This window comes from Channa argus, chromosome 19 (genome assembly GCF_033026475.1).
Source record: "Channa argus isolate prfri chromosome 19, Channa argus male v1.0, whole genome shotgun sequence".
Lineage (NCBI taxonomy): Eukaryota > Metazoa > Chordata > Actinopteri > Anabantiformes > Channidae > Channa > Channa argus.
In genome coordinates, this window is record NC_090215.1 from 18,487,374 (window position 1) to 18,501,629 (window position 14,256).

Below are 14,256 nucleotides of genomic sequence, written 5' to 3' on the forward strand. Positions count from 1 at the left end.
GAAATACTAGAGATATGGGGAAATGGGGAAAAATCATCCAGACATCGTGCAAATTTGGATAAGAAACTGAGTTTCTGTCATGAGAGTTGCCACTAGAGTAGAGAGAGAGAGAGAGCGAGAGAGAGAGTAGAGAGTGTTAGTGTAAGAGGCTATTTCTCTACAGGCATTATTAAGAAGCCTGACAGTCCATCTTACTTTCACCTGCTTCCATCAGCACACGCACTGTTGACCCCAGAGCCTCCCCCTCCCCCTGCTGAGCCAGGCAGAGGACACATGCAAAGTGACTGGCTTTCAGCGGATAGTCCAGCGATAATGCATATCAGCTCAGGCCGATGCAAGCAAAGTAGGCAGAGACAAGGATGTGGGAATGCAGTGTTGAGGCAGGAGCGGGGGGAGGGTAGGGGTGAGTCGGGTTGTGGTGGAGTGCTATAAACTGCAACGTATGGGGGGGGGAAAAAGAGGGGACCTAACCCTCAGCTTCAACTACTTGCATTTTGCCTCATCAGGGGAAAGCAGGGCAAGCCTCTGCTGCCTCTGGAAAGCAGGTAGCGTAATGGATGGGCCGATCTCCCAGCATGACTGCTGACGCTGCTGTGACAGGACGTTTCTACCTCTCCTTCACTCCCTCCCTCTCCTCATTTGCCCCTCAGTGCTGTCACGGTAACTACATCGAATATCAAAAACTTTTAGGAAGTGCATTGTGCGTGCTGAATCCCCGACGCGCCTAGAGGGCATAAACAAATGCTGGGTTTATTAAAAGAATAGCAGAAGTTAATAAAGGCGGTTTGACGTCATCGGGTTTGCTCAGAATGTCCAGTCGTCTCATTATACAGTACAGTAGCATCCGCTCTGATCAATACGTGACACAAAAATATAAGCAGCCTGAACAGGTAACAAGCTATGGAAGAATAAGGAGGCTGAAGATTATCTGCATGCAACTCTGACACTGTACAAAGACGACAGTGCAGAGACGTTGTCTTTCAGTTGTGAAAATCGAGATTTCAAGAAGTAGTGTACATGTTACATACAGTACTTTTTTCATTCTACTGTGAACGTTTTGAATGCACTATATGCACTATAATATACTAATATTTGGCCACCTCATCAATTTTAAATATGGTGACCAAAACTTTAGAACCACCTCTTCTTATATTGACTCCACTACCCACTTTGACTTCAATAATGAACGCATAGTAGAATAATCCCCTTTCTGACAGTTTCCACTGACAAACTGAGACATGATAACATTGTAAAAGCAGAATTCGTGACAGAGCCGCTGTATTGGATTGCACTAAAGTGCACAGGCTGTCATAATGTTATGCCGGATCAGATTTACAAAGTCAACATTCAGACACTTTTTCAAAATGACGAACGCACTATACAGTATAGTGAGTAGAGGGTGATTTCAGACACAGCCGACGGTTGTTCACTGTGCACAACTAAAATAGATTACATAGAAATTTAGTATTCACTATCGAGTGAACTACTTGGTGTACGTTATATAGGGAGTAGGGAATGAGAGATGGCCACAGGAAATGATATTATTTTGTAACTTTTTAAAGTCTAGCTTCATGATGGTGTTAGCTGCACATAACATAGTTAATAACTGTAAAGACAATTGCAATGAATAAAAATGTTTTTCGTCCTTTGAATCGTGTCGTTTCCTGTCGCCATCTTTGTTTTTGTGGGGAAGGAATTGCAAAAATGATATTTTTCCTGGCCAGAGCCGGATTATTTTTCAAAGCAGAGAGTTTAACCTCAGGTTAATAGTTAGCACACATGCTACAGCTATCTTAATTTGCATTTTGTAGCTTAACACTATTGTATATATCATATTTCTTGTTTTGAGCTTCTCAAATTAAAAAAAAAGTTGCTAACAGGCAAGACAGAAAAATACCAAAAACCATTAGTTTCTATAAATGCGGGCTAGTTTTTTTCTTTTTTTTTCTTTTTTTTTTTTTTAGTTCATATTTTCTAGTTTACACTCTTAGTGTCTTTACTTACTACTGTTTTCAGAAGTGCTACATTTGCAATTTGCTTTGTTTGCTGGTGAGCTAACAGTGTTACATCCCATTGCTGGGCTTCCTTTCTCAGGGTCTGTACAGACCGTTACATGGGGCAAAATAAGCTACGCCACACTGTTGTTGATTAAAGAAACAGTTGACGAGCGTCTTTTTTTTTTCTTGACGTTGGAGTCCGTGCCCTCAGTGCACTCGTAGAAGGGTTTGCCGGAGTGAAAGTAAACAAGGTAGTCAAACTGCCTTTATGAACCACTGGAACAGACAAAGCCAAACAGCTGAAAACACACAGCTGTATCAAACTCTCCATTATGTTTTGAACCAAATCTTTCTTCACCGCAAACAGCTTGACAGACTGGCACAGGAGTGAAATATGCAGCTACTGTATTTTGTTTATCGAGCCAACAAAGACACCCAGCTGACATCAAACTCCCTGCACAAAAGTTGCTACAAAGCCGCCGCAGTCGAAGTGGTGATATATCTGTTCACATAAAGCTCAGTGGTTGTTCTGTGACATCGCTCTTTTTTTTTTATTGTGGTGTCAGATTTTCAGATACTAAACTTAGCGCTAGTATCCAAGACAAAACGGCGATATTTTGACAGCGCTACTGTCTCCACTTCCCTCAGCCGACACCTTTGCTCTCACTCCTCTTCTCTTGCTTCATTTCCTTCACTCCCTTCAGTTTGTCTGGCTCCATTTCTGCATGCAGGTCAGGGTACTTAATTCTCATGTCCAGAGACATTGTTGCCTCATTCCCCAACCTACTGTGCGAGGGAAGCCAAGCGGAGCTGCCATATTGGTGCTGGACTACCACCTCCCCCTTCCCTTCTCTGCGCCTTCTGAGAGCCGTGCGATATGGAAGAATGTTGTAGACGCTCCCCAGCGACCCACTGATAACCCTCCTACCAAACCCCAGCCGAGGAACACTAGTGGCCTGGATATCGCCCAGCCCGGGAGGAATAATGAGAACAAAAGCAGAATACATGGCCTTCTTTTCTTTTTTTTCTCCAGCACTGCCCATCACCATTCCTCTTGTTCCGTTTCCTTCACACATTTGCCAGCATGGTTCTGAAGTGGTCTTCCTGAGGGCAACAGACAGAGTCAGAAGGTGTGAGGAATTATTGAGAAACATGGCGCAGAAGTATTCCGCTGCCTACGTCTGCGCCCTTTTGCAGTTTCCAGTCATTTTGTTCTGTATCTTTACTCTGATCTTCAGGTAATATAGTGGGGCTCACATTGCCCAGGGTCTCCATTGCCATTCTGCTGGGTCTGATAACAAAGTGTGCTGTAGCAGATTGGTAAAAAAGATAGAACGCTGCGCTCCACGTAGAGTCTTGTGGTCTATTAGATGTTGATTCGGGGGCTCAATGCAGATAAAGTAGCTCTACACATGCTGTACAAGGTGTAAGCTCCATACATTGACGTGTTAAAATTCTAATTTATCGGGCTGAGCAGAACCCAGCTCGTCAATCAATCAGACATTAAACATTGAACATGCAGTATGTGTGTGCACATGATTGAATATCAGGGCTTGCGTGGCTATGAATTTATGGCAGCAAAACATTCAATCACATGTTCTGTAGGGATTTTTTTGATAAGTCAAAAGTTTAATGCTAAGGTTTTCAGAACATATTAGCTGGAGATTAGCTTTTGGAATAGCAATTGGGCTGCAACTTATTATGTCTAATTGTGATTAAAAGTGGTAAACATGCCCCATCCCAACTTTTTTTGAAATGTCCTACTGGCAACAAATTGAACATGAGAATATGTTTGATAAATCTGATATGTTGTCTTTGTTGCTCAAGGGGGATTTGTTGCCTTGAGATGACTTTGTTGTGAGTTGGCGCAATATAAATAAAGTTGAATTGAATTTGTACTATTTACAAGCAAAATCCATCTTAAATGATTTGTAAACTGCTGCATTTTCTCTTATTTTGCATTTTATCCACTGTCTTTTTCTGGAAATGTACTATTAAGCTCTTCTTTTATGAGGAAATCAACGCTTAAAATGCTTTTAAGAAGCAGAATTCAAGAGGAAAATGCAAATATATACTGATAAATGAGGTGGTTAACAAAATCACGCACTCATTCTTTCAGCGCTTGGGGCCAAAATGCCTGAAGGCACTAGGAAATGAAAAACCTAAGTTAGGAACCAAAACTGAAACAAGTCACCCAAACCTGGACCCAAAGGCTTGTAAAGAAAAATAACAAACTCGAAATCTGAAGGCTGCAAGCAAGAATCTGTATAAAACTCATTGTGCGTTGGCTTTTGGACTTTGAAAACATTGTCTGTCCCCTCAGATTTACAATTTCAACACCTTCTTGGTGACTAAGAGAAAATGTTTCCAGTTGCAGAAAATCACCTGCAGTATATATAATGTACGTAATAACTGACTTGTGTATTTAAACTTAAATGAATGATCTCACATTGTCTAATTCTTATCTTATCTAACTATAAATCTTTTTCAAATTTGGAGAAACACTTAAAGCCCAAATATGGACTGAACACATCTCAGGGTGTCTTTTCTTCAGTCCCTATCTGCCCTTAAATTTTACTTGCACTGCATCTTCAAAAAACTGGCCCTATCCTGTCTTGACTACAGATAATGAAACAAAATGAGAGCTTGTGCAGTAACAAATTGCTGCCTCCCCTCCCAGTATTGACACACTGTTTTTCTGTGTAAATGTTCCAGGTGCTGTCCGCTGCCCTGTGTGAGTCTGAGGAGCCTCTTCTGCTTCAGTAGATTACAGCATGAGGACTGAACCGATACTCTGACTACTGGACACAGACCACTAAGGGGGGGGGGCGAAGACAGAAGGTTGCAGTGGTGTAGCGATGGATAGAAGGAAAGTTTGCGTATTGATGGTACTTTGGGCCGTTGCCCACCTCAGCTCTCCAGGGTACGGCCTAAGGGCCCTGCGAAGGACTACAGGGGGGCGGAGGGGGTCCATGGGACTGACAGGACAGGATGCCAATGGAGTGCCGCTCAGGCGCTCCAAACGAGGTTGGATGTGGAACCAGTTCTTTCTGTTGGAGGAGTACACCGGAACAGACCTGCAGTACGTCGGAAAGGTAGTTAAGAGCATATTTGTCAGACTCACGAGGACCTCACTGCAACATCTTCACACGTATGTAGACTACAGCTACCAAACCTCACAGGCACAACACGTAAAACCTGTTTTAGATATATCAGTTATGAGCCACACATATGCAGCAGTGGTAGAAGAGGTACACTGACCCTCTCTGACCCGTAACCACAACTTACGAATGCTGACTTCAAAGTACTGTACAAGCATAAATACTTGATGTACCGAAAGTAAATATTTTTGTACAGCACTTTAATTTACTTGTCTGCTGTTTTGATGATCAGATGTTCAATATTACATTACGTACTGCAGGGTAACTTGTAAATTTCACACCAGGGATAAATGAATGGTGGTTGAAAATGAAAATACTCACTTAAGGCAAAAGCACCCAAAACTGTAGGCAATTGTACTTTCCACTACCGGTTTGCAGCGCTTCAATTAAACGACATAAATAAAGCTACACAGACACAGTTTCGAATCTTAACTAGGGCCTCATGGTAAACCAATGGGCATCAGGCAACATACGGTATTAGGCTGGTCAGATTCTACATCTTATTTATATTCTGATTTAAATGGCAATTTTGCCAGAGTTTATTAAGGCAAAGTTCTTGCAAAGCTGCTTATGCAAAGCATTCGAGAACCTCTTTTGTTAAACGGAACTAGCAGATAAACTCTGAAAAACTGACAAACAACCTGTATTAATATGTATTTCCATTTCGTCTTTAACATTGTGCTGGTAGAAAATGTTTCTTGCTCTTCCCTATGAACTGCAGGGTAAATTGTCACTTTCTCTGACCCATCCAAACGTGCTGTTTTCAGAGCAGCTCAGGTCTCTCGAGGGAGCTAAGCCCGACTCCCAGCTCCTTCAGAATTTAAACTCTCTCGCTCCGTTTTTCCAGCAGCACTTTGCTCGGAATGAAAAGAGATGGTAGTTGGCCTGAGCAGCCATAAACACTCAATGCAGCCGAAAACAGAAAGAAAATCCTTATCATTAGACAACTTGGAGGTAGTTGCTGATAAGCTAAGAAGTGAGGATGCTACAGAGCTGGTCACTTTAGCAGCAACAGAAAACCCACAAATTAGACGTTTAAACTAAAACTAAAGTGAAGCACATCTACAGCTCTCAGTCTCTTGGAGTCTTATTCAGTGTATTTTCCTCAATTGCTATTGTTTGTGCTTTCCTCTGAGACTTTTTTCCCACAAAGCCACTGTCAGCAGAACACAACTTGAACTTTTTATATGCCGACATTTGAAAAGTTGCTATTTTTGTTCATTTTTAAAATGTCTCATTACGCACTGTCTTGTCAATACATATTTATGAAGATGGAGTTCTGCAATTTTTTTTTATTTTTATTTTTTTATAAATCCTACCCCATCCATCAAACCAAATGAATGCAAATTTCAGCAGATATTGCTTCATTTGCATATTACATTCAGATAAACAATCTAAATGTGTGATACAAGAATTTCAGAAGGTTTAGTCCAAAGGAGGAAGCTCTAACCACCTATGGTGCATTCTCTTATAGCATATTGGATTTCAAATAACATAATCATCCTGCAAATATCTGCTCCTAATGAGATGCTTCAGAACAAATAACATCTTTCATGTGAGTGTGTCATTCTGTCTGTAGGAATACAAGAATCATCCCATCATCTGATAGCAGATGTGACACAATACTCTGATCGGCTAATGCTCATATATCGGACTTCCATCCATCCATCCTCAGGCTTTGTTTGCTGTTGGCTGTCCAACATATTTAGTGCTAACTGTCAGCTCTGCAGCTGCCTGCACAATGTCCATTCCACTCACATCAAGCCCTCCTAAAGCAGTCTTCTCCTCCTAGAGTAAAATATGACTTCTCCTAAGGTATTATTTGTTCAACAAAATGAAAACACAATGTCGACCCAGATAACATTGGGAGATGTACAATAAGACAGGCCAAATAATGCTTGCTTTACATGCAGCGGAGCAGAAGTCAAGATATCAGTCTCCTCTTCCAACCTACTGTAATTGAGGAGATTGTGAGGCATCGTGGCAAGGTCAGGACGACCGGGGAGGAAGAAAGGCTGTTTTGTGCGAGGAGCTGAATGGGGCCGGCGCTTTGCATTCCTATCGTGTGTCCACCGAGGATAGAGTCATCCAACCAAATGAGATTCTGCAACATACGACCTCCCTGAGTGAGCGTTGACTTTCAGCCCCGGGCCTAAAAGGATTACAACACCCGCTACGGTGTGAGGCAAGCAAATAGGAGAAAGAACAAAAAAAGTTGAAAAGAATAAAAAAAAACAAAAAAAAAAAACAAAGAGCAAATGAAGATCAAAAGTGAGTACCAGAGCGTGATCAGACCACTTTGTCTTTAGAGAGCAGGGATTGAGCATGATTGATGTCCCACTCGTCCTTTCAGCTTGTAAAAGGACTAATACTAAAAGAAGAATGGATTATTTTATTGCGGTATACATTTAGAGAGCCAGAGGCCACGGCCTGAGAGCCCGTCTGCTGAAGAACTCGCGAGCACCACACTTAATCATGACTCTGAATGCTTGTTGTTTCCCCCAAGTACATGCAGCTGGGCGCTTTTTCCTCGGTGTCAGCTCACTTGTCAGTTGTCGCATAGGATTGCAGTGTGTAGAACTTATCTGATTGCAATTACGGTTTGTTAATTGCTTGATAAAGTAGGAGTGATGAATGAGGCCCTAAAGCGAATTAATAGCTTTTGAGCTGAACACATGGCTCAACATAGAGTACAACCATCTGCATCCTCAGGTGGAAGCCATATTTTGTTTTGTGTTTACAATGAAGTAGGTGTTAAGGAAAAAGAAAAATGAGTAAGGCTTTGTCGTTGCGAGTGACATCATGGCAACCAGAGAGCTCAGAGTGGAACAAAACCACTTTTGTTTGTGCTGAAAAAAAAAAAATGAATTGGAAATAACACAATGGCAGGTTATTATAAACAAGGGAGCAGCTCTTGACACACAGTAAAAGATAGAATGATGAAACTCCACTTGAATTACAAAATCCCATCTTCTGTTATTTGGTAAACTCAATCTCTCCCAGTTGCTATTTTTTTTACACTATTTTCTTTTTTTTCTGATGGCTTTATCGAGTTGTAAAGTGCTAACAAATAAAATTGCAATCTTTCCTGAACGAGTGTAAGAAAAGCAGTTGAAACAGGTAGAAATTAAGAGAAGCGATCAAGATGGGAGAGACAGGCAGACTCTGGCATTGTGTTGCTGGGGAGCTGGTTGGCTGCTAATCTTGCTAATCTCGCTGCATTGGCCAATGATTTTTGTTTCTTTCCTGCAGGAGGAGAATCGTACACGCTCTCTCATTAGCAGGCGAGCTGCATACAGGCCTCGGAGGGCCCTGGCTGTCACTGGGGGAAGAGAATGTTTGTTTATTTCATTATTTCTTACTTTACCAAAGGGCACATATCCACTGAAAATGGTTAATGGCCTGTGGTTGAAGAGTGTTTGTGCTGCACTATCATATCTCATAAAGTATTTACAGCCTCTGATAGGCCCCAGTGGTTCTGGGCCTGGTGGGTAGACTCTTCAACATAGTCCCCTAGCTAGTGAGCAATGTTCTATGCCATGTGAACAAACAGACCGGCGTGCACACACCTGCAAACACTAGCCTACAGTAATGGGCTGGAAATGAGAGCAAAGAGAGGGGGGGGGGGCAGATAAACACAGACATAATATGCTCCCCAGTCCTGAATGACTCAACGGTCCAGACAACCTGGGGAAAGGATTTGAGCTTCGCATGGCAGTGGAGTGGAAAGGTGCAGGGATTTGCGTGTTTGGTTGTGTGTGTGTGGGGGGGGTTGGGGTGATTTTGGGTCTCTGTTCACACTCCCCCCCCCATTACCAGCTGCTCACCTTGGCAAAGAGGCAAGGAGTTTGCAATATGGCACAGGCCTGGCTGTACCCGTGCCATGGCAGCCCCTGCGGTCTCCAGCGGCGACCCGGAGCACATATTGGCAGTGTTTGTTGATTAGGCGATAAGTTCCCTGCTCGTGCACTGGGAGGAGGCGGCTTCAATTATGCTCTTCTCCGTCGTAGCGTGAGCAGCGGAGGAAGGGTTCTGATGAGGTCATGCGGCGACGAGGCCCTGCAAACATCTGTCTGACAACGTTGCAAGGGTGAAGCAATGTCTGACCGAGTTACGCCAACGCCTCCACCATGGCACCTTGCAATTTCTTCCGCACTATCACCTGCCTGCTAGTGTTTCAAACACCCACTGTTTTGTATCGGGGTGAGATTAATTCATTTTCCATCATCAAACTGTCTGACCCTTTGTCTGTATTCCAGCATTGGCCAGGTTGTATTCGAATGGGGGGGGGAGGGGAATAATTAAGACAGCTAAGCAGGGTATTAACCAGGATTTTAAGGTAGATATGCTGCGGTCAGGAGCCCACAGTGATCATTGTATTCACATCGCATACGTCACGTCAGTGTATGCTAAATACATTTAACACCTAAAACATTGAAGATTTAAAGTACATTTTTTGATCTACTGTACTGTTTTTGGTCTACTCTTCTTAAAAATATCAGCGTTATAAGCAAATGTGTTTCCAAAGTCAGTCAGGAAATCCAGTTTGCTCCACTGGTGAAAAGAAATTCCTCGATTTCCTTTTGAAAATATTTATTTTCGAAATGTGTTGAAACACAAGTACAAACTGTGTGTTAGGAAAACGCAGGCCTGACGTTATTTCACAGACAAACATGACTTCATGGGAGGATTTAATGCTACTGAACCTCACAAAAGTAGTAAAGCAGCTTTTTAAAACACACCAATTGTAATTTGCGTGTAACTGTAGAATACAGTCCTCTGAATTCTCAGCGCATGACCTCAGTGTCCTCATTTGTAGCCACAGGCCTGCAGCAGAGTAAATACAAAGTGTTGAGAATTGTCCGTAAAGAAAACAGACAAATATAAAAATTACACAAAGCAAAATATGTCCTTTCAACGAGAGAGAAATCTATGTTGACTGTATGTATGTGCTGTATGTTAATTTCACCTTTAAGGCTCTGCAGCTCTGACTGCATATTATAACTTTACACATCATCACACATTTGATAGTCTATTTTCGTGCACAGTCTGAGGCTACCATCTGGCTACATAGAAGGCAGCCAGTTCTCGACAGGCCAGGACACAAGGCCTTAAAGGCTAACTGGCTAATTGCCCTAGCAGCCCGTTCCCAGTGCCATCTTTTTGGCCTGACTCGAGTGAAGCGCAAATGGCGACCAGATCCAGTCTGCACTAACATTTGCTGCACTTGAAGCTGATTAATTTCACAAACAAAGACGACTCGCTTGTAAGTTGTCACGCACAGATGTCTGATGAGCACCACTTCACATCTCAGCCCACTTCAGACTGGAAGATGAAGCACGTAGGAATAAAAATAAATATTGTCTACTGTGAAAAAATGCCCACCACTGAAAATATTATGGTATCACTTAACAGAGGAGGTTAATTGAGTGGAAGGTTTTGATACATATAGCAGGTCATTGACGATAATATGGTTTAAGTAAATACTTAATAGTTTGTTCCACAGCCAATTCACAGGAAATACATTTTCCTTTCAACTCACTGTTGCTTGTAACGGAATCCTTATTTTCCAATGCAAATCAATTTGTTTCAAGTATTCTCTGAAATCAAGTTTCATTTTTCATGATTTGATGGCAGCGACTTTTCTTTTTTCTTTTCGTCTCTCAAGGCGCAGACACCTTTTTCAAGAAAATTATTGAAACGAGCCGTTTTCTGCTCCCAACAGTTATAGATTGTTCTTTTAAAGGTAAACACAGACATTGTGGAAAATGAGCTTTTTTGTTTTGTTCGCCAATAAGTTACAGCAGTAGGTCGTGCAGGGATAGTTGGCAAATAAGCAGGGCAGGGGGTCCCTGGGGACCAGGATTGAGAACCACTGACCTAAAAGACATCAACAAATGATACTGGACTGTAAGAGAATGAAGTCTTAACCTCAAACAAAGACTGAGCTACACGAATGATGACACAATGGGTCAGTGTAATTCAATACAAATAAACACTGCACAGACAGTTTGCCATCAGCTCCCCCTTCTCTAAGTAGCACTTGGTAGAGTCCAGCCTAGTTAAAGGTATTCAAGCCTGCTGTAGGCCTCAGTCCAACCTTTTGCTGTGACAAATATCTCTGGACCAGCAGGTAAATAAAGAAAAAGTGAATTTATGCTAATACAAATGAAATGAAACAGAACTTGGGCTTTGACAATCCAAATTAACCAGATGCTTCGTTGACTAAATCTGAAATAATGTTGAAATAATACAGCTAACACCAAAATGTCTTCCTTTTCTCATTCTTAAAAGCTGCATGCACTATGTCAAGCTATTGTACATGTGAGACACAAAGTTAAAGTGACAGCGAGTGCAAATGCTTTTGTTTACAGCTCCAGTAATTTGTACTTTCTCCACGTTTCCTTGCAAAAAAATAAAACATTTAGTTTGGTGCTAAAAACAGGAAAAAGTAAGTGGAAAACAACGCTATTTAATTTAAGTAATTGAGTTGCATTTATTGGATTTCAGGTGGATTTCAGGTGAAGGAATTGCTCAATTTAAACCCCATGTTGGTTCATGTTGCTTATAATGGTTAATCACTAGGTTTGTTTGTACAGATGTTTCATGTTCCCTATTAATAAAATTCTCAAGCTTGTGCTTGCTTAGCCTATTTTAGGTTAAACGAAAAACAAATTATATGGTTCTTTGTGAGAAGCGTCTTGGAAATAAGTTGGGGAAATAAATGAACGTTTGCCAACTCTGAATATAAAATGTTACCCAAAGCAAATAAATGTAGCTGACTGTGTGGTCAAGGTTGATGCTGTAGTGTCCATTATTGTTAGACTTTCAAACTAGAGAAACGACTTTGTGGATTTATCCAAACGTTGGCAAATGAACATAATGCCAGGCGCCAGGCATCAGGCATCAACAATGACATCTCTGACACACGTCTGAAAGTACTAATACAGAAAACAACTCCACAGCTGGTAAATAAGAGCTTGATCACTCAGGTTGTAAAAGGTCATGCTCAAGTTAATGGAATAAAACATTGCACTGAGCTAAATGCTGTAGCCCCCCCCCCCATTACAGATGGCATCATAAGCTTAGTAAGTAAACTTTTTTTGCACAGCACTTTTTAAAACCAGAGTTACAAACCACAGCTGATTCCCTTCAAAGAAATATTCCTTTTATGTGACTTTTGTAAGTAAGTAACTCCTGTCTTCCAATGCTAATTAATTAGTTTCAAGAATTCTCGGAAATAAAGTTCTGTTTTTGCGAATCTGACTCCAGTGACCCTTCCTTCTTCATTTCTTTTCTCAAGATACAAACAGATTTTAAGCAAATGATTGAAACAAGCCTTTTTCTGTGGTAATTTCACTTTGTTTTTGTGTCTATTTTTGGATGTTTTCTCCCTGTCCTTAGTTTTATTGCTTTTTTTTTGGATATTTAATGTTGGTTGTTCCTCATTTTCAGTCTCTCTTGCATCTTTTTGTGGTCACTGAGCATCTATGTGTTTGTCGTATAACTAAACTCTCTCAGATAAGAAACTGTTTTACGTCTGAACTTCAGTTATTTAAAGTCGATCAACAACTTTTGGGCCGAGCTAACTGGCTGCTGACTGCGGTCTCGTATTTTCCATAAAGATGAGCTGTGTCAATTGTCTCCTCTAATTCCAACAAGAAAGGAAATGCAATAAGCTTATTTCTTTAAATGTATTCCTTTAGGAAAATATAGCTTCTGGTAAAGACTGAATAAATTGATAGAAAGGATGGGTTTTTTTTTTTAATGTCCTTTTGAAAAGACCAAAAGTCCCAGTGTTAATGGATATAGCGTCATGCTCTCTGCCTTTTTTACAATTTGGTGCCGTAGGAGGGCAGAGCAGAAAAGGCTAGCTATCGATGTGCCACGGCTTCTTGGTGACCATACTGAATACACATGTGGCTTTCTTTTCTCCCCCTGTGACAGTTTAATTGTATTTTCAATATAAATTGATCAAAGGGCCATTGTGAATGCACGTTGGGCTGCCACATTGATTTCCAGGAAGGGCTTTTTTTTTTTTTTCTCGCTCTTAATTTGAGTAGAAGGGCAGCAGTAAATTCTCCTCACCAGCAAGGTGGGCAACTGGGAGGGCTGTGGGGTCACTGCAGCAGGCGCTGGAGGTCGATACTCTCAGCTGCCTTGTATTATCCTTCAGGGGAGTGAGGAGGAACTCTTCAGAACCACAAGATCTCTCTGTTTCCATAGAAATGACAGTCGACACAGCATATGTCACACTGTCTATCTCGCATCTCAGCCGAAAGGAGAGGACTCAATGGTTATTAACTGAAATGTCGTGCCGACAGAGACAGGCGGTTTGATAGACAATCATAGAAAAGGACACCGGCTATAACAGCAGGAGAAAGATAATAATGTTGAAGTGGATTGTTTTCAGCCAACTCTGTTTGGAAGTGCATGCTGTTGAACAGAAAACAAAATTCTGCAGGATATTCTCCTGGCTTGCTTAGAGAGAAAGGAAAGAGGGAAAAAACAAGGGTTGTTTTGACCAGAATTCAAGTGGGTGAAAGAAACAGTGCTCCCCCTCTAGATCCTAATCCGGGGATGGTAGAATTCAGCAACACACTCGGTTAGACAATCAGAGAAATAAATGAAAACAGTCATTTTTACCAGCAATGCAAGCAGGCGAACAAAACAGTGTTAAAGATGCTAATCCACAAAGCTGTTCATCTCACATGTGCCAGCTTTGCCCTGATAACACGGCATGAATTAGTAAAGCTTCCGCGCACCTGGGATGAAAAGCTTTTTTAATATATGATGAGAAGGGAGACTTTGCAATGTGCTCCCACGTGACCCGGCTGCCACGCACAATATCCCCCCCTCAGTCTGTCCGCTGGAGGAGCCAAGAAACGCTTGTAGACACAACGACTCGTGCTCCAAGCAAAGATTCACTCAAACCGTCAAAATCAAACACACCGGCCGACGTTTAAGTTGACGCGGTGTCGATAACAGAGCTCAGAATTACAACCTACTTCGTCAGGGTGCAAATTTAGATTGCTTTTGCCTTAGTTGACATGTTTGCCCATGTCTGCAAACATGCGCCCTCCTTTTGCCCTTTACCT

At 41.7% G+C, this 14,256-nt stretch overlaps 1 protein-coding gene across 1 annotated transcript in view; it reads left to right on the top strand.

The window, feature by feature from the left end:
• The window catches only part of LOC137104526 (cadherin-6-like), a 58,824-nt gene that overhangs the window by 16,181 nt on the left and 28,387 nt on the right, over positions 1-14,256 (top strand). The window contains exon 2 of the mRNA XM_067485829.1: positions 4,713-5,092. Within this exon, the coding sequence (XP_067341930.1) occupies positions 4,856-5,092 (237 nt within the window). The 5' untranslated portion in view covers positions 4,713-4,855. The remainder of the gene's footprint in view (positions 1-4,712; positions 5,093-14,256) is intronic.